Consider the following 27068-nt stretch of genomic DNA (forward strand, 5'->3'; position numbering starts at 1 on the left):
ACTGCCCAGTCTGAAGTGCAGTGGCGTGTTCAGTTGAACTCTGTTAAATATGATCTGTTTACAGTTTTTATTTTAACAGAAGAATGAATTCCATCAATTCTACTTCAGTAATGTGTCCAGAACCCATTCCCTTCTTTTTCTTCAACTCTTCTCCCCTTCACCAGGGCACTGGGGTCTAAACGTTCTTCTGCTTTTCATTTTGTCTTCCTGACCCAACCGACTCACTACTGTCGGACTGATCCTTCTGAAGCACAGCTTGGATTACACTGCTCCCTCACTCAAAGCTTTAATGATTCCACATCACCTGAACATAAGGCCCAAACTCCTGTGTGTGGCATGCAGAGCCTGTCCCAACAAGCTCTGACTCAAACTTCTCTTCCATTCTTCACTGTCATTGTGTGCATTCCATTCCAACCAGGCTTGCCCCCATTTCCCATGGGGCGCAGTGGCTCATGCCTGTAATTCCAGCATTTTGGGAGGCCAAGGAGAGAGGATCACTTGAGCCCAGGAATTCGAGACCAGCCTGGGCAACATAGTGAGACCCTGTCTGTGCTTAAAAAAAAAAAAAATTAGCCAGGCGTGGCACGCACATTTGGTCCCAACTACTTGGGAGGATGAGGTGGGAGGACCACATGAGCCCAGGATGTTGAGGCTGCGGTGAGCTGTGATTGTACCACTGCACTACAGCCTGGGCAACAAAGCAAGACTGTCTCAAAAAAATAAAGCAAAATAAAATAAAATTTACTCTTCAACGTACATGTGTTGTTTCTCTGTTGAGCCACTGGAGGGCACTAGTGAAGTGCTTAAATAACTGATCTGCTGTTGAGTTTTTGGTGCGTTGGGGGGGGGGGGTGTGTGTGTGTGTGTGTATGAGTACTGACACATTGAGAAAAATACTATTTATAGATTTTCTTTTGTTTTTAAAAGTTAATCTACTAAAGATAATAACCAAAGTATTTCTTAAGCTTTTATGTTCAGCTTGTGAATCTTATTATTCATAAGCCTAGAAAATTTGTATAATCACTTTTAAAGGGAATACACATGAATTTTGGGTCTCCTTTACAGTCTTAGATAAATGCTCTTAAATATTTTAGGTTGCCTATAAATTTAATATATTCTATTTTCTTTTGAGGAGTTTGACAAACTTTCCCAAGCACTGTAAATAATTCTTTAAAAATCTAATAAATTAAACTATACCTATGGTAATTAAGCAGTCTTCAGTGTTCTAAAACTTTCTACAAGCAATTAAGATTCGTACTTAAGATCACAAGTGTAAATTTATTGACAACATTAACACCTTTAAAAATTGGAATTACATGGCTGACTATGATTGTATTAGGCCAAACACTCTCAAATATTATACATGTTGTTTCTGAAATGCCAAGTTGGCATAGCTTCCTTATCACAGGAGCTGCAGTACATCCTGATTTAATGGATTCACTTACAATTATTTATTGAGCACCCATCACGTGCTCGTCACAGTTCCAGGCATGGGAGATACAACAATGAACACAATGGAAGCAGCCCCTGCCCTCATGGAGTTTATGTTGTAGTAAAAGACAATAAACACGATAAGTTAGTAAATTGCCCCACAGGTTAAAAGATGGCAGGTGCTTTTGGGAAAAAAGTAGAGGACAGTAAGAGGGAATGGATTGCAGCTTCAAAAAGTGGGCACCGTAGCCTCCAAAGAAAGAAGCTTTGACAAGGACTTCAAGGGAGCGACAAGGGAGACTGCAGTTATTTGCGGGGAGAACATTCCTGGTAAGAGGAACTGTCAGAGGAGTTCGAACCAGACCGACTCCATCCTGAGTGAGCTCTAGGAAAATGAAGCTGGAACTTGCTGGGCTGACTCCCAGAAAGTTGGGTATTCCTGGCCTCGAGATGTTTACGGTTAAGGGAACAGATTGATAACATTTACTAAACAGACTCAGACTTGGAAGTGTCCTGATATCCTGATATCTTGAGAACAGAAGCATGCCTAAGTTTGCTTTAAATATAATAATATTGATTCTTGCAAAAAATAGTAATTAAGAAAATTAATCCTTTATCACAAACCCTTGTAGCAGATGACATCCCCCCGATCTTTTTTTATCCTATATTTAAACAAGCATTGTACCTAGGGTGGACAGGTTCCTCCTCTTACTTTCGGGACCGTCCTACTCTGTCTATGGAGTAGTTGCTCTTTCAATTCCTTTGCTTTGGCCCTTGGACTTGCCTGGGTTCTTTTCTGCACGAGATCCAAGGACTCTCTATTAGGGGTCTGCATCGGGATCCTTTCTGGTAACAGAACCAGCAACGAAGATTTAGAAAGGGGAGTCACGGAGGGAGAAGGAAAGCAGTGGAGTGTCCTAGAAGCCAAGTTGGAAAAAAGTATATCCAGGAGGAGGTCACGGTCGTGGTCCCATGTGTTAAAGGATGCTCCTAAGTCATGTGAGTGAGGGCTGAGGCTTGGCTGCTGGATTTAGGCTGACCTTGAAGAGAGGGTTCAGTGGAATGACAGGGATGCAAGCCTGATTAAGGGGGTTGAATGGAGAATGAAAGAAGAGAGAGTATAGAGAGAAATTGTCAGAGCGTTGCTGTAAAAGGAAGCAGAGTAACTTGCTACTGTCTGAAAGAGGTGATAGGTCAAGAGTTGTTGGCTGGATGCGGCGGCTCACACCTGTCATCCCAGCACTCTGGGAGGTGGATGCAGGAAGACTGCTTGAGCCAAGGAGTTTGAGACCAGCCTGGGCAACATAGCGGGACCCTGTCTCCATTTTTATTCTTTTAAAAGTGTTGTTTCTAGCATTGGAGAAAGAAAAATGGGTTTGCTTGCTAGTGTGAGCGATGCAGAGGAGGAGGTGGCATCGATGATGTGAGAGGAAGACAGAAAGGTTGTTGGATCCGTGTTTTAAGTGGGTGAGAGGGGATGGGAACTCAGAGTGTGACACAGAGGTTGTCCCTACACAGAAGCACGGACAATTCATCTAACTCAATAGGAACGAAGGCAGAGTGTGTGAGTACAGGTGCTCTCAGGACGAAGACATGGCGGTGAGGTTTCTGTGAAAAGTGTGTGAGTACAGGTGCTCTCAGGGTGAAGACATGGCGGTGAGGTTTCTGTGAAAAGAGTGTGTGAGTACAGGTGCTCTCAGGGTGAAGACATGGCGGTGAGGTTTCTGTGAAAAGAGTGTGTGAGTACAGGTGCTCTCAGGACGAAGACATGGCGGTGAGGTTTCTGTGAAAAGAGTGTGTGAGTACAGTTGCTCTCAGGGTGAAGACATGGCGGTGAGGTTTCTGTGAAATTGTGCTCCAGTTTCTTAATGAAAAGGGAGTAAGGTCGCCAGCTGAGGTTGGAAGGGGAAGGGTATACTAGGGGTTTGAGGAGAGAAGAAAATAAGTGAAAGTCTAAGAAGTAGGAGCAGGAGTGGCAGAACGAAGCATGGTATAAACGCTGGGCTGTCCGAAGAGCCCATCTAAGGAGTCCAGTGAAGATTCTAAGGTGAGATCAGTCCGTGTGTGTGTGTGTGTGTGTGTGTGTGTGTATGATGTGTATGTTTGTGATGTATGTGGGTGTGTGGTATGTGTGTGTGGTGTGTGTGTGGTGTATGGTGTGTGTGTGGTGTGGTGTATGTGTGAGTACGTGTGTGTATGTGTGTGTGGTGTGGTGTGTGTGTGGTGTAGTGTGTGTGGCATGTGTGTGGGATGTGTGCGTGGTGTGTGTGGTGTGGTATGTGTGTGGTGTGTGTGTGGGGTGTGTGGTGGGGTGCGTGTGTGGGGTGTGTGGTGTGGTGTGTGTGTGGGGTGTGTGGGTGTGGTGTGTGGTGTGGTGTGTGAGTGGGGTGTGTGGGGTGTGTGGTGTGGTATGTGTGTGGTGTGTGTGGTGGTGTGTGTGGTGTGGTGTGTGTGTGGGGTGTGGTGGTGTGGTGTGGTGTGTGTGGTGTGTGGTGTGGTGTGTGGGTGGGTGTGTGTGTGGGGTGTGTGTGTGTGTGTGGGGTGTGGTGGTGTGGTGTGTGTGGTGTGATGTGTGTATGCAATGTGTGTGTGGTGTGGTGTGTGAGTGGGGTGTGTGGTGGGGTGTGTGGTGTGGTATGTGTGTGGTGTGTGGGGTGTGTGGTGTGGTGTGTGTGTGGGGTGTGTGGTGTGGTGTGTGTGTGGGTGTGTGGTGTGGTGTGTGTGTGGGGTGTGTGGTGTGGTGTGTGGGTGGGGTGTGTGTGTGGTGTGTGTGGTGTGATGTGTGTATGCAATGTGTGTGTGGTGTGGTGTGTGTATGCAATGTGTGTGTGGTGTGGTGTGTGTATGTAATGTATGTGTGTGGTGTGGTGTGTGTGTGGGATGTGTGGTGTGGTGTGTGCATGGGGTGTGTGTGTGGTGTGGTGTGTATGTAGTGTGGTGTGTGTATGTGGTGTGGTGTGTGCGTGGGGTGTGTATGTGGTGTGTGGTGTGTGTGTGTGGTGTGTGTGTGGGGTGTGCAGTGTGGTGTGTGCACAGGGTGTGTGGTGTGGTGTGTGTGGTGTGTGTGTGAGTGTGTGTGGTGTGTGTGTGGGGGTTTTAAGCTCTGTTAAGCTTCAGAGTTCAAGGGCAGAATAATGGCGTGTTTGAATGAATAAAACAAGGCAAATGTGGAACAAGGGAATCTCAGGAGTGCACAGCGAGCGATGATAAAATCCACTCTGGCATTTAGACGGGCAAGGAGGGAAGAGAGGTCGGGAAGTGGCGGGAGGGATGGTGGATGGTGTAAAGGTAGCAGGATCCGTGGACTTTTGGCTTCAGTGGGGCTGGGAGATGGTTAGAGTTGCTGTCCTGGGAAGGGTGAGCTGGAAAGACAGGACATGGTGGTCAGAAAGTTTATAACTTGTAATGACAGTCATGGGCAGGATGCAGGTCAGGGTCATGGGAGTGGAAATATTTAAGGAACTGAGCGGCCAGAGTGTGGGAGAGGTCATCTACATGTGTACTGAAATCACCACAAATTAAGACAGGAACCCTGTGAGCAAGACTGATGAGCCAAGAGCTAAAGTGATTGAGACATGAGGTGCTATGGGAGACCGAGGTGGGTGGATCACTTGAGCCCAGAAGCTCCAGACCAGCCTGGGCAACATGGCGAGACCTTGCCTCTACAAAAAATACAAAAATTAGCCAGGTGTGGTGGTACACGCCTGAAGTCCCAGCTACTTGGGAGGCTGAGGTGGGAGAATTGTTTGAGCCTGGGAAGGTCATGGCTGCACTGAGCTGTGATCACGCTTCTGCACTCCAACCTGCATGACACAGCAAGACGCTGTCTCAAAAATAAAAATAAAAAATAAAAAACAATAAAAAAGAAATGAGGTGGACTGACCCAGGTGTTGGTAGGTGATAAAAACAACGGCAGTGGGGGAGATTCAATCTGATGACTTGAGGTTCACACTGGGGAATGATAGCTGAGACAGGAAGGAGAGAGAATATTAAATGTACTTTCCTTTGAAAGAAATAATATGTCATCCTGTAGCTTTGGGGTTACCTTACCAAGATAAATGTTTTGTCTCTTGTTTTCTTAGCTTGCTGAGGCTTCTTAATGATATTGACCAGGCTCTGACTGCTCTTGGCAACTCTAATGGATTCCCAGCAATCATCTATCACAAGAACTTCATTAACTAAAGAATGAAGTGGTCCCTAGCCTACTCAGATTTGAGTCATGCTATTATCTAATTTTCAAGTCAGATTACATCTGTAATTCTTATGAAGGCAACTAGCTACATCATTTGATTAGATTTTATATTCCTTAGGCTCTTGACATACGTAAATGTCTTTTTAGTTTAATATTAACTACTTTTGAACTTGTGTATTTCACATTTCTTGAAATTGTATAAAACATCTAATCGAATGCTGGGTATTTCTCAGCTTTCCCTATTTGGTTACAGCTTCCAAAATTGTTGTACTCTCATGAAGCAGGCCCCTTTGTTTGTTGTTGATATTTGTTTTCAGGATTCCTTGTTAGAGAGAATATCTAGAGACCATGATGTGGTTTGCCTCTGTGTCCCCACCCAATTGATTGATTACAATTCAATCTCACCTTGAATTGTAATAATCCCCACGTGCCAAGGGTGGGGCCGGGGGGAGGTAACTGAATCATAGGGGTGGTTTCCCCCATGCTGTTCGTGTGGTAGTGAACAAGTCTCATGAGATCTGATGGTTTTATAAATGTGAGTTTCCCTACACAAGCTCTCTTGCCTGCCACCATGTAAGATGTGCCTTTGCTCCTCATTCACCTCCTGCCATGACTGTGAGGCGTCCTCAGCCATGTGGAACTGTGTCAATTAAACAGCTTTCCTTTATAAATTACCCAGTCTCAGGTATGTCTTTATCAGCAGTGTGAGAACAGACTAATGCAGCCCGTATCATCCTTCCTGTGTCTTGTCTCCTGGGAGATTTACGTGCTGATTGATCCTTATTTTATTTGTAACAGAGACCTTAAACTAACTTTTAAGGGAGTTTAAACCAAAATAAGTAATCTGACTGGGACTGTGTTGAGAATTTTCACTTACACAAACTCATTTTTGTTGCCCCAAAAAAGCACTTCCAAATTTCGTATTATTTTTCTTTTCTTTTCTTTTTTTGAGATGGAGTTTTGCTCTGTCATCCAGTCTGGAGTGCAGTGGCACAATCTCGGCTCACTGCAGCCTCCACCTCCCAGGTTCAAGCGATTCTCCTGCCTCAACCTCCCGAGTAGCTGGGATTACAGGTGAGTGCCACCACACCCGGCTAATTTTTGTATTTTTAGTAGAGACAGAGTTTCGCTATGTTGGCCAGGCTGGCCTCGAACTCCTGGCTTCAAGTGATCCACCTGCCTTGGTCTCCCACAGTGCTGGGATTGCAGGCATAAGCCACTGTGCCCAGTCTACCATTATTTTAAAATTTAAATTGGCTTTAGAGGGAAGTCTTCAGGGCAAACATAGTCACAGTCCCTCATAAACAATTCTGTTGGGAAATCCTCTAACTTTTATAAGATAAATTAATCTGTTTTTATTTTTAATTTGAAAAGATATTTATTAAACACAATATGTTAATTGAATTCAGTTCTATTAGCTTTTTCCCTCTGCTATTCTTTCCTAGACAGTTTCTTTCTTTCTTTCCTTCTTCTTTCTTTCTTTCTTTCTTTATTCTTTTTTTTTTTTTGATAGAGTTTCACTCTTGTTGCCAGGCTGAAGTGCAGAGGCACAATCTTGGCTCACCACAACCTCCACCTCCTGGGTTCAAGCGATTCTCCTGCCTCAGCCTCTCGAGTAGCTGGGATTACAGGCATGCACCACCAGGCCCAGCTAATTTTGTATTTTTAGTAGAGACGGGGTTTCTCCATGTTGGTCAGGCTGGTCGTGAACTCCCAACCTCAATCGATCAGCCCGCCTCGGCCTCCCAAAGTGCTGGGATTACAGGCGTGAGCCACGGTGCCCGGCCCTTTCCTAGACAGTTTCTAGCGTGTCCGTGTATTATAGCTGCAGCGCAGAGGAGCAGTTGTGGTTCTTGGATATATTCCTCAAACAGAATCAGATAGAGCCTGTGTGTACAGAGAATATCTGAGAGCTTTGTGCATTGCCACATTCGTCAGTGATTTCCTCTGTAAAAGGCAGTCATGTCTAGCTGAAAAACCTAAGCATTCCTCTTCAGACCTCCAACGATATGGGACCTGCGTGGTCATGAGCAGAGAGCAACGGAGTCACTTAGAGACAGAGACGCTGGGTGAGAACTGGGCTCACTCACTAGATAAATAACTTACCCAAGCACATCTGCCTTGCAGAGCAATTCAAAATTGTGTTTCAGAAAAATGACAAATTATTACCCTCAGGAAAGTTCCAAACACAGTGTTAAGTTCCGTGTACTCAACTGGGTGCGGTAGTTCACTCCTGTAATCCAAGCACTTTGGGAGCCTGAGGTGGGAGGATCCCTTGAGTTCAGGAGTTTGAAACCAGCCTGGGCAATATAGGGATACCTCTACTCTACAAAAATGAAAATAAAAATAAATTAGCCAGGTGTAGTGACGCACGCCTGTGGTCTCGGTTAGTTGGGAGGCTGAGGTGGGAGGATCACTTGGGCCTGGGAAGTTAAGGCTGCAGTGAGCTGTGACGTAGTCACTCTACTCCAGCCTGGGCCTCAGAGCAAGACTCTGTCTCAAAAAGAAAAATGAAAAACCCTATGTAGTGAGAACCTCACTGATTACTGGTGTTTGCCATGTTCTACAAAATTCTCTGTAGCCACGGCTGCCGGCTGTGAAATTGGATTGCTTGATTCTTCCTGCTGGTGAAGTTATTCCCGGTTTCTCTATCTTTCCCTGACAGAGGCGGAGGGAGGGGCATCAGAGGCTTTCTTCCTTGTACAATATTAGGATCAATATTAGTTCTTCTTTTCACCCAAAATGTGTTGTAAACTGAAACCTGGGTGGCAGATAAAGATAGTGGAGATCTTTGGATGTGGTCGTCTCTACCTTCACCTTGTTGATGTCATCGTGAACAGACGCTTAGAAGCACTACGTGCTCCCAAATGAAGCCGTGATTCTGCAGGAGCTCAAACACAACAGGATGCTGGGCTTGTAGGCCGGTAGCTGTCCGGCAGGAAAGCTGTGCTTTCCCAGCTGTGGTGGGTGGGTTCCAGTTTTGGCCAACTCTCCTCAGTTCATTAACCATCAGAGCCTTACAGATGACCCTTATGCTCATCGTAGTGGCATCTGTAAGGCTCTGAAAGCATTACGAACACCAGACCCGCCTGCTGGGGACGTAAGAGTCACAACCCCAATCTCTGAGCAGTGCTTTTTTGTGCACAGTTCATCTGAGCCTCAGGATAGCCCTGTGAGGCAGGGGCAGCTGGCATCTCACGCCCTTTGTGTCAATGGAGGGTCAGCCCTTTGTGGAGGAAGGAGAGGGTTTGTGGCCAAATTTGATTCTTTCACTTAATAGCACAGAGACTTTGGAAAAGTTCTCTGGGCCACAGTCTCCATCTTCAGAATGTAAAATATAATAACCTTGAGATCTAATTGTGGCAATTAAGTGAGCTGATGCTGGCGCAGCCCCTGCCCTGATTCCCGGTGCATCAGCATCCCAGGAAGTTAAAGAATTTGCTCGTGGACACACAATATGAAGAACTTAGTCATGGGTGTTCTGGGGCTTGGGACAGGATGCTTTCTGCTCTACCATGTGGTTTTTCCAGGGTGGAAACTGCTGTTGCATTTTCACTTTGTTGGAGCATTGGTCCAGTTAAGAGATGAGGACTTTTAATTTCAATCTTAACTTTTTTAAACATTTAAATGCTAGCTTTTTTTCGGTAAGATAATGTCTGACAGAAGCAGGATTTCTGGATGAAAGGAAAAATGAATTTGTGATTGTAATAAGGATTGCCAAATTGTTACTCTAGGGCTCTACCCCCTCCCAAAACCAGGAATGGAGGAAAGTGGCCATCAGCCTTGCCAAATGGAGTGTGCTGCTACACTTACAGACTTCTGCAGTGATATGGCTAAGAAGCTGTATGTCGGTGCAGCTGTTATGAATGAAATTGAGCATCTTTTCAAGAGCCATTTGTAATTTTTGTGTGTGTATGTGTGTGTGTGTGTGTGTGATCTATTTGTGTCCTTGCTTGTTTTTCTCCTGGGTTTGTTCTCGTTCTTTTCAATTTTGAGTGGCTCTTTGTGTATGTGACCAATCATCCATGTGTCTTTTATATGAGTGGCAAACAGTTTTTCAGCTCCATCATTCGTTTGTCTTTTGACTTTGCCTCTGTTGGTGGTGGTGGTGTTAGTTGCTGGTGTGTGTTTGTGTGTGTGTGTGTGTGTTGTTAGTTTTACCGTGCACAAGTTTGTTTTATTTACTGAGGATTTCTTATCACGCAGGAGTGAGTGGGACCACGGCCCCTCTTTTGGGAATCTGGCTTGGGCTTTGCTGCCAGGAGGCCATCAGAGCTGCTGCTGATGTTCATTTCCACTGGAATTTTGCTCATCTTGAAGGTTCTCATCTCTGCACTCCTCGTATTTACATTTTTATGCTAATTGCTATCAATTTGCAGTTCATCATCTGTATGTTCCCTGGCAGTGTTTGCTTCTTTTTAAGTTCTGGCTTTGTCCATCCACTGAGGTCATTGACTGGGGGAGTGCAGAGGCCTGGCCTGGACATTAGTGTTGGCCACAACACCCAGCTTAGCACAGGGAGGTTACTGCAGGTTCAATGCGAAATCCAGGACTAGTGGTCCCCAGGCCCTAGCAAGCCACAGAGGAGTTTGGGATGTTTCAAGGGGCTAACTGAACGCTCCCTCTCCCTTTTAGCCATGACACCCACTCTGAAACGGTTCCCAGGCTGTGTCTCTTCGTGGGACCAGGTCCCGGGGACGGCTCTAGATCCAACGACTCTTAAGCTCTCCTTTACCCCTGCTAAGGTCTCCCAGACCCATTCCCCCCCATCCCCCGAGAGAGAACGGGAATTGGCTCCCCAGGACCCTCCCTCATCCTCTTCCCTGTCCCAAGCTCAGAGTTTGAAGGCAGTGGGGCCGAAGGAAGAGGCATGGAGACAAGCCAGGAGTTGAAGAAGCCATTGGTTTAATGGGGTGAGAAGGTGGGGAAGGATTCGGTGGCAGGAAGGCGAGTCTTGTGGCTCCTCTTTCTGCCCTGGCAGGGGTTGATGTGTGGGAGAGGAGCCCTGAACACCCTCTTCTCAGGCATGGGGTCAACAGGGAGAAGACTGGAGAGGAGGAATGCATGAGCTTTGCCTCTTGCTGTAGGGAGGGAGGAAGGAGACGCTGAATACAGGGAGGAACATTAGCCGCTTTGTGTCTGGGAAGGCTGGATAATACCACACTTTCGTGGGTACAGACAGAGGAGGAGGGATGGGATCAAAGGCCGGAAGAGATCAGAGGGGCTCAGCAGTGCAGCAACTTGTAAAACTGATTCCAAAAAACCCAAACCAGCAGACGGCACCCTCGCCCTCCCCTCGCCCTCCCCTCGCCCTCCCCGGCCCTCCCCCTCGCCCTCCCCTCGCCCTCCCCTCGCCCTCCCCTCGCCCTCTGTCCTGGAGGGCTGCTCTCCCGTCCAGTCTCTGCCTCTACTTCTTCCTCCCAATCTGCGCCATCAGATGGGCGTTGGCGGCCGCCTGGGCGCGCAGGTTCTTGGCCTTGGCGATGTTGAAGAGGAGGTTCATGATGTTGGTGGGGACGTCGAGGGACAGGGTGAACTTGGTGCGCTGGGGACTCTTGGCCGTGTCCTGGCGTGGCTTTCCCCTGGGCTGTGCTTGGGACACGTATTTGTACCGGGTGCCTCCAGCTCCACCCCTGGCCCCAGAGACGGGGAAAGTCCTTTTCTCTTTGCCCTGGTCCTCCTCTCCCCAGGAGGCGTCTCCGCCGGGCGGGTGGTGGAAGCTCCTCTTGCTCAGTAGGGACGTATCCTCCCCTTGGCTCTTCTCAGCCTCAGACAGGGCAGCGTTGAGGGAGCTGAAGATGGGCTTGGCCTTGTAGAACTTATGGGGGAGGCCTGTCCTCGGGCCCCCCAGGAGCAGCAGCAGGAGCAGCAGGAAGTGGACCGGCATCGGCATCTCTCCCTGCAGCAGAAAACAGGGATGTGGGCAGAGGCATGGGAGGGGCTTGGCGCCCTGGAGGACCTGGATGAAAATCTACTAGGGTGTTGTTAATGTTCCACTGCAAGGGTTCCCCAACCATGACCCCCAGACCAGCAGCACCAGCCCCGCCTGGGACTTAGTTAGAAATGCAAGTAATTCTTAGGTCTTTTTCCAGAACGAGTAAATCAAAAGCTCTGGGGCCCAGCCGCCTGTACTGTAACAAACCCTGCAGATGATCCCAGTGATCACTAAAGTGTGAGAACCATGACCTCATTAGTATTTATGGGTTTTATTTGATTCACCTTTGCAGGCAGCCTCTGCCCCTGTAAAGCAAATAACTAATATACCAAGTAAGCACCTAGCAGCCTACCGTGGTTGATTTTAAGGGCGAGTGAATTTTTTGTTCCTTCATCATTGTCAAGGCTGACTGAATATATCCCTGTTGCTTAAAGACCATGGCTGGGCATCTAGTCAATGTTTCCAAGGCAGATCTTTAAGGCTGGTTTCTTGCTAGGCTATCCTAGTTTCTTGAGAACAATCAGATTTGTTATTAATAACTAGGTTGGTTTTACTGTAGACTTTATGAATTTATGAAGTCAAATTATGGTTTTACTGTAGACTTTATGAATTTATATTTGGTCTTTTTGTGAGACCAAGTATCATCCAGGGAGCACCAATGTCCTCCAACCACAGGACTTCAATGCCAACACTATCTGTGGTCTCTAAGACGTGTGGGATCCTGGTTATCAGTCAGACTGAGTCAGGGTGATTGTCCAGGGCAAGAAGGAGACACTGAGAACTCTGAAAGGATCCTAGTCTATAGGGACCAGTTGAATCCATTCTCTTATTTAAAAAAAGAAAAACAAAAACTGGCCAGGCACAGTGGCTCACACCTGTAATCCTAGCACTGTGGGAGGCCGAGATGGGAGGATTGTTTGAACCCAGGAGTTCAAGAGCAGCCTGGGCAACATAGTAAGACCTCATCTCTACAAAAAAAAAAAAAAAATTAGGTGGGCATGGTGGTGTGCACCGGTGTTCCCAGGTACTCAGGAGGCTGAGGCAAGAGGATCGCTTGAGCTCCAGAGGTCGAGGCTACAGTGAGCTGTGATTGTGCCACCGCCTCCATCCTGGGCGACAGAACAAAACCCAGTCTCAAAAAAAGGAAAGAAAAAAACCTAAGCGTTAGCATATGGAATGTTGTGGCAATAAAAACATCCAACTGGATGACCCTTATGTTACTTGGACTGTTCAGGCTTTAAGCATCATATGCACTTGCTGGTTCACCGATGAACAGTGTTAAACAAGACATCGAACTGCCATGCCCATCAGGGGAGAAGGGCTTGTGCTGAGCCACCGCCACCCTCCCTCTGGGGCTCCTTCACAGTAGCAGCATGCAGCTGTGCCAGAGGCCGTCAGAGTTCAGGTTGCCCATGGCCACTGTTCCTTAGGATATTGTGAAGTGGGCAGAGTTGACTTCCTGTGCCCTGAGATCAAACCCACTCTGCAGCCAGTCCTTCTTGCCTGGTCTGTGGGCATACATTCTCTCCAGCCCTGCAATAAGGACATCACGTTTATTTATTCATTGTTGTCCTTCATCATGCACGAGGACAAAACAGTGAGGTGCATATGTCAGGAGTTCTGTCTCAACTCCTTCTAGAGAGAGCATGGCTGCCATCTGCGGGCCCCCACTCACACCCCGACATGCCTGTTCTCTCATTGCGGTGTGAGGATGAACCATCTTCTGGGCTCTCCTGTGAGACACAAGCAGTGAAAGGCTCTGCTGTTCACCTTTGGGGGCTTTACCTGAACTTGAAGGTCACTTTATTACCGAAGACAAACTTGGCTTTCACAAAAGCAAGCAAGAAACATGTGGTTCACTATCAACGTGGGAGAATTCTTTTCTTATGTTAGTTTTTTAAAAAATAAATAAGAACAATTGGGTAAGTAAATCACCTGGCGATTCACCTGGGCCTTCAGCAGCGTGAGGCTGGCATTGGGTCATTTTGTTCTTTGCGGTGACAGTGCAGAGCAGGGTCAGGCAGGGCTGGCAGTCGGGGCTCAAGCTCCAGCCTCTGCTCTGCAGCTCTTCATCAGTGTGGCCTTGACGAGGCCATTTCCCACACGTGAGAGCAGTGGACCCAACCCAAGCCCATCCAAACAGCCTTAGGCTGTGAGGGTGGACAGAACCAGTGCTGATCCTTAAAAAAGGGAGCCTGGGTCTCTTTCTAAAGGAGGATCCTGTAAATCCCTGCTGCTTCACTTACCCTGGAAACAGACACACACATATGACACATAGGAACATAGAAATGGACACATACATACGCACATACTCATAAACATGTACACATATACATATACATATGCACCCACATCCAGATACACACATATATACATGCACACATGTGCACACACATACACACCTCACATGTACATACATACCCATATAGACACGTGGACACACATCTATACATGCACATACATGCGCACACACCTCACACATACATACTATACACACATACATATAGACACATGCATATTTATATATGCACACATATGCACACATATACACACCTCACATGCACATACATACACATAATACACATACACACATATATGCATGCACACCTATGCACACACATACATACCTCACATGTACATGCATATACACACAAGCACACACAGGCACACACATACACACCTCACATGTACATACATACACATACATATAGACACATGCACACACATATATACGTGCACACACATGCACACACATACATACCTCACACGTACACACACGCACACACATGCACACACATGCACACACATACATACCTCACATGTACACACACGCACACACATGCGTACACCCCTTACACACATACACATGCACACACATGCACACACATACATACCTCCCATGTACACACACACGCACACACATGCGTACACCGCTTACACACACACACATGCACACACATGCACACACATATACACACATGGATAATATTCACCCGGCACATTTCCTGTCGAAGCCTGTTGCTCCCCTTGGCTCTCCACCTTGCAGCTGTTGCCTTTCTTTCCTTTAATTTTTTTTCTAAGAAATCAGGTTTTGTTTTGTTTGTTCCGAGTTTATTTTGCATTACAACAATTTGGAGCTTATTTTATGCAATAATATTTTTCATAATTTGTGAAAAAACACCTGATCCTTGCTTTAAATAGTCCAAACCTATGAACTACCAGATCTGGGCATATTGCCTGGCGCAGCGAGAACAACACAGGCGTTGGAGTTAGACAGACACAGTCTGGAATCCCTTCTTCATCCTTATTTGCCTGAGAGTTTGGGCCGATAACCTCTGTGAATTTCAATTTCCTGCTCTGATAAATGAGATGGCAATAACCACCTCATAAAGGTTAAGTGAAGGATTAGATGAGAAACGTCAATGTGTGTGTGAAAGCTCCTGGTCTAAGTAGATGCTTAATCAAGGCTGATCCACACCTGAATAATCTCCATGTCTTCTTAGGAGAAGATCTGGTCTGCATACAACCTTTTCAGAAATGCATTTTACACACACAGATGTGCATACGCAGTATACGTATGTACAGAGAGGCCAGGAAATCTGAGCAAGGATTTGATCCTGCAGACCAATGTCCTTTTTGTAGCGTGTTTCTGGCTTGTAACTTTTGACTCCGTGCTATCCTCTCCACCCTGACCTATGCAGACTCCTTTTGCCCTTAGTCTAACTAAGTGGTTCTCAGCTTTCAGGTGCTTTGGACTCATGTGAAGGAGCAGTTCAAACACAGCCTGTGGGGCCCCGTCCCAAGAGTTTCTGAGTCACTAGGTCTGGGATGCTCCTGAGAACATGCATTTCTAGCACAGTCCCGTGTGATGCTGATGCTGAGGTCTGAGGATCACACTCTAAGACTCTAAGAACCGCTGCTCTGAGTGCTCCGACCTGACTCTGGACTCCTTAGAACTGTACACTGGAGTTCCAGGAGTTCACTAACCATCCCTGTGGAAAATGGGCTTTTGTTTCCTTAAATATTGCATTCAATAACTAGACCTTCAGTTTTCTCATTTATAGAGGACCTAATGAGTTGTTTTTCGTAAATAGAGTATGAAGCGTAGTTTTAGCTGCCTTACACCTTGAAGGCATCTTAAAGCTTGGAAATTATTTCGAATGGCTTGCTAACCCTGAAAGGGTTTTAAAAAACAAAAACCAATTTGGAAAGGGTTAATACTGGTGGGAAAGTGGTGGAGAAACTTTGTCTCTCTGTCCCTTTGTTCCTTCATCCCTTTGTTCCTTTCACCACCAGACTCAGTCCTGTCTCTCCCACTCCCTAGCTCGTGCCTAACCACCTAGGGCCTCAGTATTTTTCTCTGTGAGAGCAGAGGATTGAGTTCGAGAATCTTTGTTCTGATTTCTTTCTTTTTCTACTTCTGAAAGCCAGAGGCCCCTCTACAAAAAGCACTGGGAGAATGAAATAATTTCTCGATTTTCACCAAATGAAAGGTGCCTGGACTCTGGGTGGGTGGAAGCTAAAATAGAGGGTGCTGCCTGGGCCCGGTGGCTCACATCTGTAATCCCAGCACTTTGGGAGGCCGAGGTGGGTGGATCACCTGAGATCAGGAGTTTGAGACCAGCCTTGCCAACATAGTGAAACCATGTCTCTACTAAAAATACAAAAATTAGCCAGGCATGGTGGCACACACCTGTAATCCCAGGTACCCAGAAGGCTGAGGCAGGAGAATTGCTTGAACCTGGGAGGTGGAGGTTGCAGTGAGCCAAGATCATGCCACTGCACTCCAGCCTGGGTGACAAAGTGAGACTCTGTCTCAAAAAAAAAAAAAAAAAAAAGGGCGTTGAGATGCGGCCCTGGAGCTACCCTCAGGCCTCCCCCTGTGGGTTCCACATGGCTCTCTCCCCACTGCCCCACCACCCTATTTGTTTGTTTCACTTCCTCACTCAAACCCTGCACCCCAGCCCAGGGAACCCCTCCCTGCTCCTCTCTATTTCCTTCCCAGGGCAGCATTCTGCATTTACCCTCAAACACCTGGAACATTGCAAATATTACTGAGAACTCAGAATACTTTCTGAGTCCAAGCCCATCTTGGGGCTCTGCCCACACGGGCTGGCCCTTTAGTGTAAATCAACACCTGAGTTTACCTGTCTATCCCCACCCCTTAAAGACACTTTGGGTGTTACATTTCTTTGGTATCTCCATTTCTGCTCAATATGCCAAGCCTTTCACTATGCAGAGATATTCCCTCTGGGCCATTTGGCTCTCAGCAGAGTGAATCAGGGTGCTTGGAAAAGCCTGATAGGGCCAATAGTGTCTTATACTAAATCATATTCTCAATCAATATTTGTTGAATGAATTGAAATTCACATTAGTATTCAGGCACTTAATTAAATCAATTTATTTTCCAAGGCAAAACAACCTCTTTAAATTCTTTCATGGATGTACATTCTCTCTGCAAATCGTGTTGTTACATATCATAGAGGAAAAAATCTTTTATATGGCATACTTTTTTTTTGGTAATGAAATCATACATGTATACCTAGAGTCACTGAAAAGTTGAGGGCTTCTGAACATGAAACAACTGTGTCCAAGTAACTTTCTGCAGTTTTCCTGTGAAAAAGTTCAGGTTTTCCCTTGCAATGGGCTAACCATCTGGATGTGCCGCCAGGAAGTGCTACCTGTCTCATCTCAGTTGCAAAACCAAGGCACTGGGGAGAGGAAGTGAGATCCCTTTTAACTCTACATTTACTTTTTCCCACATTTTGGGGTCAATTTGTAAATATTGTGCCTGTGCCTTTTAAAAAATGCATTGCCATCTTATTTTTCAAATCCCAAGTCTACCATCAGAGAAGAATACCGTATTGACATTCTTCAGGGTGCTGAAGGTGTGGAAAGATCTGTAAAAGTGTCAGGGAGCAAGTGTCCTGCGTGGCGCTCTGTTCTCGGTGCATCTGAAGGTGGCAGACCTTCCTCTCTCTGCAAACCCTCAGCTCCAGCCTGAACAGGGTTGTGAGGGTATTGGAAGGTGTCCCCTCACCATCAGCAATGATGCAAAGTTACACAGCAAAGGAACCTCCCAGAACTGTGAACTGGACATGATGGGAATGCCCGGTGCTGAGCTTAATTCTAGATCATTTAAAATGTAAGGGTTCTTTGCAACCCTGGGTATTTTCACCATCAAAGTGTGTGAGTGGCGGGGGGCTGGAAGGTAGATTCAGATTTCTTTCTGGGACTTTTCTTTTTAGGATCTGTTTAGATTTGTTTAGGGTTTATAGGATAAAAGAAAAGGAACTCTCCTCAAAGAAAAGACACTCTTTACTTCCCACATAAAGTCTAATTTTGCAAGTTTCTCCTTTTACATTCCTTGGACTCTTCTGCCATACCCTTGGTGAAACAATATGAAAATTTAAGATTTCTCTGCAGCCTGCCACAAAAATAACTGAGCACCATCTAGTTATTAATACATTTGAGGGGCAAAGCTCTACACCTGTATTTTTTTCTGGGTGCCTGAAACTCAACCATTCCTTTGGGCTACAGTGACAGTAGCACTTGTCCAGGGTGCTGTAAAGAGACACAGTTACTTCTGGGAGCTGTAGCAGAGCCAAGCACTGAAACATGAGGGAGCTGGGTCCGCCTCCAATTCCCAGCACCTTGCAGGGAGAGGACAGGGCATGAAGCAGCAAAGGCAGGAGGCAGACAGCACTGATCACACAGCTCTGCCAAGTGCAGAGCTATTCCTGTGGGCTCCGTTTGTCTGCAAACACTGATAAGAAGTTAAACTAAAACTAGACCACTTAAAACATTTTAAAAATCTTACATTTGTTATTTTTTGGTAGGTGGCTATGCTTGGGAAGGAAATTGCAAACAGGATTTTTCTTTCAGAAAACGTGAACATCAAACATCCATCTCCCCTTCACAGGTAGCATTTAGCCATTGTAGATATCTGCACACACCCCCACAATGTGCCTAGTGTGGCAAAGGACTCTGGGCTTTGATGGCCGAGGACCTGGCTGGGAAAACTCCCTCGCCTCTGACTTTTCTTGGGTGAATCACTTAACCTGTGTTTCGCTTGCTGCATCCTAGGAAGGAGACGTTACCTGCTTCTCAGGTGTGCTCGAGAGTGACGGGAGATGGCACAGGCAAAGGTCTCTGCTACAGGTAAACAGTAAGTGCAGGTGTCCTCGCTGCTCTGCAGGTGCTGTAGAGTCGTGTCCTGTGGCTCCCATTTGCCCTGGCATCCCTACCCCATCCCCAGTTTGTAAACTGTCGCCAAGGACTGACCCTCCTGTGCACAACTGAACTCTGTTCAGAGAAAATAGATTTGTGTGAACACATTCTGCCTCTGATCTAACACCTTTGGAAAGCGGGTCTTTCTGTACCAACATGGGAATGGGATTGTGCCTCCCCAGGAAACGTCCCCTGGTCCCTTTGGGGCTGATTTCTGCTGATTGAGTGGGGGGCGTTCAGCATCGCTCCCTCGGGCTTCCACCCAGGGGCGCTAGCGGCTCTCATCTCTCGCACCTGTCCAGTGCACGGGACCTCCTGCTTAATTTAGGGCAGATCCATTTACCCTTCATAAGTCAGTCTCGACCACAAGCTTACCTGAGAGTGGACTTCCCTCCGCAGCGAAAGGCTCAGGGAGGCCGGCGCAGCTTCAGGGCCAGGAGGACGGCCCCATGCACATCCCCGTGAACTTCTGGCTGCTCTGAGGTCTGGGCTCCTGCTTCTCCGGTATTGCTCCTAAGTGGGCTGTGATATTCCCTCTCTATGGAAACAGTCCCCTCCCCTGTGTGTATATAAAAGTGACAGATCACAGGGTGGATCGTAATTCCAGACGTGGTGTCTACGCTGGGATGAGATTTCATTTAAAATACAACCAGAACCAGCCGTCCACGTCATGCAGATGACAGGTGCTCCAACCTCGACCCCTCCCACCTCTGCTTCCCACCCCGCCCTCCCACCTCCCCCCACCCTCCTACACCCCCCCACCCTCCCACCTCCCCCCACCCTCCCACCTCCCCCCACCCTCCCACCTCCCCCCACCCTCCTACACGCCCCCCGCAACTGCTCTTGCATCCTAGCAACTTGCTTCATTGATAAAAGCAAAGAACAAAAAAGAAAAAAAAAAAAAAAGAAGAAATAAAAACTCAAAACAAAAACCCGGGTAAAGTGAGAAGCAGTGTCTTTGAGGAATTTTATTGCTGATCTTAGTTCTAACTAATTTCAATTTCCTCTACATTCCCCTTGCCCTAACTCTCCTTTTGGAAATCTAGAATCCGTACCTGCTTTGAAAGCAGAGAAGCGATTTGAAATCCACCTGTTGCCGTGTTGTTTTGTGGGTTCTGACAGTGCAGCATCATCTGGCCGCACATGCAGCCCCTTGGGCTTGCCACACACTCGGTGCCTGCTCCCCACGTAAAGTCGAATTTTGCGAGTTTCTCCTTTCACATTCCTTGGACTCTTCTGCCATACCCTCAGTGAAACAACATAAAAGTTTAAGATTTCTCTGCAGCCTGCCACGAAAACAACTGGGCACCATCTAGTCATTAATAAATTTGAGGGGAAAGCTTTACACCCATATTTTTCTCTGGATGCCTGAAATTCAACTATTCCTTTGGGCTATGACAGTAGGTCATCATACACCAGAGGTCTGGAGGTTTTAGTGGGAAATAGCTTGGATTTTACTCGTTTATGCATCCTATATTTATTGAGGACTTACTGTGTAGCGGGTATTGCCAGGACCCCCACGAGTTCAGAGAAAAGTAAGTTGTGGCCTCTGACCATACAGGGCACTCATGCTTTAGAATGGTAGGGAAGGTCGGGCACGGTGGCTCACATCTGTAATGACGTGCCCTGTGGGAGGCTGAGGTGGGCAGATCACAAGGTAAGGAGTTGGAGACCAGCCTGGCCAACATGGTGAAACCCTGTCTCTACTAAAAATACAAGAAAATTTAGCCAGGCATGATGGTGGGTGCCTGTAATCCCAACTACTCAGGATGCCAAGGCAAGAGAATGGCTTGAACCTGAGAGGTGGAGGTTGCAGTGAGCTGAGATCGTGCCATTGCACTCCAGCCTGGGTGATAGAGCAAGACTCCATCTCAAAAAAAAAAAAAAAAAAAAAAAAAAGAAAAGAAAGAAAGAAAGAAAAATGCTACAGAAAGGAGCAGTCCTGTCCACTCAAGACAGGAGAGGAGAGAGGAGAGCAAGAGGGATTTCAGACTGAAAGGATGGATCTGCACAGACAGAGCCAGGGATGAGAGGAATGGGAGGGAAGGAGGGCAATGGGAGGGAGGTGTCGGTGGTTGTGGAGGCAGCTCCACACTGAGGTGCTCCAAAGGCCTGCAGAATTGGGAGTTTATTCCATAGGTAATGGGGAGATGTGGGGGACTGCGGTATCGTGACCCCTTATTCACAGATGAGGAAGCTGAGGCTCTGAAAAGTGACCTGCTGGGACCCCACAGGCCTAGGGTGGCAGAGTCAGGTGAGAATCAGGCCTGACGCTGGGCTCAGTGCTCCTTTCACTGGGCTGAGCTGATGACAAGGGACCCGCCAAGACCGGCTGGCTGTTCCTTGTCCTCCTCCCAGACGGCTGCTTCACTCTTGTGAAATTCCTATAGGTGAAGGGCTAAGAGACCTTCTGAAATTACCAAATCTCTTTAAAGCCCATGAGCATGTGGAGGAACAAATGGAAAGCCACTGAGGGGAAGGACTTCAAGACCTTGTGCTCCCCATTTTAAGCCTCTTTGCAGAGATAGGCAATTGGACCTCCCTCCCTTCCTTCTTTCAGAGCTGCCTGGGCTGGGATTCTCTTGAGATTGGAGGCAACATGAAACTGAATCTGTGTTTTAATTCAAATTCATTGGTTCATTCATTCATTCATTCATTCGTTTGTTCTAGTTTTTGTGAGAAGGTTTTCGTTGTTTTCCGTTTCAGATAATGAGGCAGTTATGGAATTTATGCAGGTTGAGGGGTAGACAGAAACCTGAGCTTAACTCCCCTGTCTGCCTTATGGGCTCTGGGATGCCAGGGGGGCTCTGAGATGCCAGGGAGTCTTGTGAAGACACCAAACGTTGGTCTACGGGGGCAGGGTTTCCCATCCTCAGCACTGTTGACATTTTGGGCAAGGTAATTCCTTGTTGGCCCTTGGGGTCTGCCCTGACCTCTGGAGGAATTTAGCAGCATCCCTGGCATCTACCCATTAGATGCCAGTACCACTCCTCTCTTCATTTGTGACCATCAAAAATGTTTCCAGACATGTCCTCTGGGGGCATGAGAACCACTTCCCTACAGTATGGGGTTTAGAAAAAGAGACGACGAACCCTGGCTTCTTTTCTTATCTTGTTTTCTCTCAGCTTCCTAGAAATCCTCCTACCCTGAGGCCACTTCAGTGGGACTGAAGAGTCTTGGTGTTGGTGGCTGTTCTTGGAGCCTGCCATCCCCTCATCACACAGAGCAGGCTCATCGGCTCCCACTGGTCCCTCCTGGGTGGGCTTTGGCATTGTCCAGTGACTTCTGCTAGACTGGATGGAGTTCCACACACAATGCTTCATAGACGTGAGCAGCTGTAAAGGTACAGTTCAGGGTGTCGTTTTCCAGAAACTTCAAGAAACAGTACATTTGCTTTACAACTTGAATGCTGCATCTGGTGGGGGACTGAAGAGAGGCTTGGACAGCAAGAAGATGATTAGTAGCAAAACCTCTGGAGTGTCATTTCTAGCAAACAATGATTTCCCTCCCTCCCCAAGGCTGACGTGTGAATGTGGCGTGTGGCTACACTTGTACTTCTCTCTGGCCTTGGTGAGCCATTGGCACCTTTCCTGGACTCAGCATGAGAATGTTGTTCAGGGATGTAAATGTCCTGTAGAGGGTACCTAGAGGGCCAGCGTGAGAAGAAAAAGCTGATCAGTTTCACAAGTGAATAGAAATGGCTCATATTTATAAAGCTTATTTCCCCAAAGTGCCCAAAGCACTTACACTTAATAACATAATTATTTCCTCAACGTCTGAGCATGGCAGTAAAATAAAAAGATAGATGAGAGAATTAGCAAAGTGTGAGAAAGCTTGATTTATAGGAGAGAAGTTTTACTGAGGAGGTGGGAGGGTCGGTTTTCGTTTCTGCCTGGGTTGCTAGCATGGCTATTTGATTCTCACGGACACCCAAATTCTCTAGTCCTCTGTCTCCTGTTTTTTAAAATGTAGATTGGTGTGCCTTCCCTATTTGTTTTTAACAAGGTTGATGTCAAGATAGCATTGCAAGAACTCGATAAAGTTGTATATGAACACAGAATGTTAGTGTCATCTTTCTTCCTCAGTTCTCCCTTATTTTCTCTGACTGGTTTTTTGTTTGTGACTTCTCACTTTTAGCAGGGTGTGTGTTTACCTCCTATTGTGTTTGTGGATTGTCAGTTTTTGTCTTGTAAGTCTGTCCATTTTTATTTTATATATTTGGAGTGTTGGGCATCTATAAATTGCTCATGTTATCATCTTGCTGTTAACCTCTTTATCCTAAATAATACTTCTCATAAAGTTTGCTTTACCTGATATCAAAATAGCTATCCCAGCTTTCCATTGGATAACTTTTGCTTGCTGTATTTTTCCAGTCTTTTCTGTTTCAGAATTACTTTGTAAATGGTATATATTTAAATTTTAAAAATTAAATCTAACAATCTTTGTGTTTTAACTAAGGACTTTAATAAACTAATGTAAAGATGCTTGACTTCTGATGTATTGGAATTATTTTCTACCATCTTATGTTGTGATTTCTATTTGCTCAGTTTTATCCCCCTTTTCTTCCATTTATTATTGTTTTTTCTTTTCTGCCATCTGCTGCATTGATCAAGTCTTCATTTTCATTTTCCCTGTATTTTACAATCTAACCATCTAAAGCTATTTAATATATAACTTTTCTTCTAAGCATTGTTTTAGCCACATGCCACAAGTTTTAATGGGTTATATTTCCATTGTCATTCAGTTCAAATATTTTTAGATGTTTTTCTGTGATGAAGGGTGGCCAACTATGTGACTTCAAAATATGCCATATGGCATAATGATTATTTTGAGCTGATGACAGTTTAGGAAAAGTAGATACTATTGATAAATAAGCTCTTATCCTTCTCATATTTGCTAAGGCAGGACATGCATTTGTAAAGGTGTCTGTGCTCCTCTCTACCAGGAAGAACAGACCTAATCCCCTGACACAACCTAGACTTTTATTAGCCGGGAGGAGCCAGAGAAATCTGCCTAACAAACCATACTCACTAGTCCTTATCTTTCATTAGTTCCCTCATATATTTATCTTCCTGCAATTTGCCTCCCCTAAAAACTCAAAGCGTTTTATCTTGTCTTGTCACTTCTCTAAAAATTTATTGCTCTGTTGCTAAGATGCTCTAGAATCCCAAGTTCTAACCACCCCTCAGGGTTCCTCATCCCGGAGTTATCCTGCATGCGTGTAGGATGCACTGGCCAACAACTTGTGTTTGCTTTTCTCTTGTTAGTCTGTCTTCTGTCAATCTAATTTACAGGGCCCCAGCTAGGAGGGTGGAGAGAAGCCAGGAGAGTAGAGGGAAAAAGTTTTTCCACTTTTCCCTTTGTAAATCTGGTGATGATACAGTATCTTAGTTTTCTTTTATCTGACAATGTCTTTACTTCCTTTTTACCATTGCAGAATAATTTTTCTGGATATAGAATTCTGGATTAGCAGAGCTTTTTCTTTTCTTTTGGCATTATACATGCATTGTTTCCTTATCTTCTCCATTCCATTTTTGATAAGAAATATATAGTCATTCAGTTTTTTCCCTGCATCTAATACATCATTTTTCTCTGGTTGCTTCAAAATTTTCTCTTTCTCTTTGACTTTCAGTAGTTTGGATATAATGGGCCTTGGTATGAACAAATTTATTATGTCTAGCATCTGCTAAGGTTTTTAAACTTGTGAATGTCCTCATTCACCAAATTTGGGAGGTTAACTACCACTTTTCTTCAAATGTTTTTCTGCCCCAATTTGTATCTCCTCTTTTTCTGGGACTCCAATTATCTACATGTTGGCTCTTCTGAAATTGTCCCACTAGCCTCTGAGGCTCTGTTAATTTTTATCTGTCTCTTCTTCCCCTTCTTCTTCTGATTGGATTGTTCCTGTTGTTCTACTTTCAGGTTCACTGAATCTTTTCTGTGACCTCCATTTGCCATTATATTAAGCCTGATTATTTTTATTTCTGAGGTAATATTTTTCAATTCTAAAATTTTATTTTAAAAATATTTTCTATTTATTTGCTAATATTTTATATCATTTCCCTCATTAAGAACATACACTTTACCCCACTGAGAATAGTTAAAATTGCTGTTTGTCTGATGGTTCCAACAGCTGGGTCATCTTGGATTTGGCATCTGTTGATTGTCTTTTCCCTTAAATCTGGGTCACATTTTCCTGGCTTTTCATACACTGAAAAATTCTGGATTCTATCCTGGGCATTTTAAATGTGAGGTGGTTAGAGATTCTGCATCTGTTCCATTGGTCTCAAGAGTGTTGATGATTTTGTTCTAGCAGAATATTACAGTCAAACTGCAAACTGTTGTGGCTCTGCTTTTAATTTGTCTCACGTGGATATGTTTCAGGTGTCAACCAGAGGTTTGGGCTAATTTTGTACACGAAATCTAGGCTTCTACTTCTCCAGGTCTCTTCTCTCTGGAATTTTCCCTTTACTCCCCAGGAATCCTGTTTTCCTATCCTGTTTTTCCATGGGTCCTCAGGCTAGAGAGACAATGGGCTTACAGTGGGGTTTTAGCTGCTTTACACTGCTGCCTCCGTCTTGGCCCCAAGTGTAGCCACCCTCAGGGCCAAGTCAATAAAATACGGGGAACTCACTCCTTGGCAGTCACTTCAGTCTCTTGCTCCAAATTTTGACTGCTCTCCAAAATCTGTCTGTCTTTGTTCAGTCACAAAATCTCTCTAGGAGCTGTTTCATTTTTATTTTATTCCTGTTTTTGTCCAGTATTTACAGATGCTATTTGTAGAAGGATTGGTCTGTTAGGTCCTCATTCCTCTATACAGAAAGTGGAACTTCCCCCTATAATATTGTGCTTTATTTTCTATTTTTAATGGTTATTTGCAAATTTTTGGGTCTGTATTTGATGTAAGGAAATTTAATCAGCATAGTTATCCTCATCTTGAACAATAAAAAGGATCTCAGACCAATTAATTATGAAAATTTATTTTCCTCTTATATGCTATTGTTGTCTAATGTTTTAGGTCCATCTTAACTGTTTGCCTTAGTTGTATCAACCAAATTAGTCATCGACATGATTTTATACACTCAATGCTTGTTTAGATTTACCCATATGTTGATCAATTTCTTTCCTTGCCACTGTTCTTTGAATCCTCCTCCTTCCCTCTGGCTTCAATTTCTGTCTCTACCTGAAGAACTTCCTTTATTATTCGGTGAGGCTCCTGAATCATAAACTTTCCCAATCTCATTTGCCTAAAAAGTCTTTGTTTTGTCCTAACTCTTGCAATAGTTTATCAGGCAATGCACTCCTAGATTGGCAGACATTTTCTCCCAACACGGGCAAGGTATTATTACGCTGCATTCTGGCAAGATATTATTCCACTGCCTTGTCTTCTGGTTGCGTTGTTGCTATAGAGGTCTTCTGTAGGACTAAATGTTATCCTTGTTTAGATAATTCATCTTTTATTGCTGAATACTTTTGATATCATCTTCTTCTTGCCTTTGGTGTTCTGCATTTTCGTGAAAATGTTTTTGTATTTCCTGCTTGGTGTTTATTGTGTTTCTCAAATTCAAGGATTTATTAATTTATCGATTCTGGAAATTTCCCAGTTATTGTCTCTTTGGTATTGCCTCTCTCCCATTCTCTATTATTTCCTTTGGTGTTCCTACTTGACATATATACAAAGTTGTGGTTGTTTCATAATGTGCTAACAGGGCTAAGCTGAATTCTGCTTCCCAGAATTACCTTCCCCGTATGCTTCTGATAAGGGGTTGGCCAGAACTCCTAAGAGAAATCTGTGTGACTGGAAAAGTTGAAAGGAGAGATGTGGGTCCTGCTGCTGCCCAGGCTAAAAGGTGGACCCCGAATGATGCAGAGGACTTCTCATTTTCTCCCTAAATATCTTAAATTCTCTTCCATGTTTCTCATTTATTTTGGTTCTTTGTGTTATATATCATAATTATGTTACATCTAATTTCCAGTTCACTGGTTCTTTCTTTAACCTCTTCTAATGCATTGTCTTTCTTTGTAGCTTTACATTTCAGTTACTTTATCTTTTATTTCAAGAAGTGTTATTTATTTTTAAAATTACTTTTAAAATCTGCCTATTTAAAAATATGTCTCTTTTCTTGTGATTTTGATCACCTCTTTTATACAATTTCAATAATTTAAAAATGTGTATTTGTTCTAAGGTGGATGCAAAGTCCAGGGAAAATAATTTCGGTTTTTTGTTTTGTTTTTTTTTTTTTTGAGACAGAGTCTCGCTCTGTCGCCCAGGCTGGAGTG

The 27068-nt window shown here is 45.1% G+C and overlaps 1 protein-coding gene across 1 annotated transcript; it reads right to left on the reverse strand.

Moving 5' to 3' along the window:
- Window positions 1-9957: 9957 nt before the first annotated feature.
- UCN3 (urocortin 3) lies at window positions 9958-19428 on the reverse strand. The gene is made up of 2 exons (XM_033209177.1): window positions 19164-19428; window positions 9958-11522 (listed from the first exon to the last, which is right to left on the reverse strand). The coding sequence occupies exon 2, from the start codon at window positions 11514-11516 to the stop codon at window positions 11031-11033; it is 486 nt and encodes a 161-aa protein (XP_033065068.1). The 5' UTR covers window positions 11517-11522; window positions 19164-19428; the 3' UTR covers window positions 9958-11030.
- Window positions 19429-27068: the final 7640 nt, after the last annotated feature.

This window comes from Trachypithecus francoisi, unplaced genomic scaffold (genome assembly GCF_009764315.1).
Source record: "Trachypithecus francoisi isolate TF-2019V2 unplaced genomic scaffold, Tfra_2.0 Lachesis_group9, whole genome shotgun sequence".
Lineage (NCBI taxonomy): Eukaryota > Metazoa > Chordata > Mammalia > Primates > Cercopithecidae > Trachypithecus > Trachypithecus francoisi.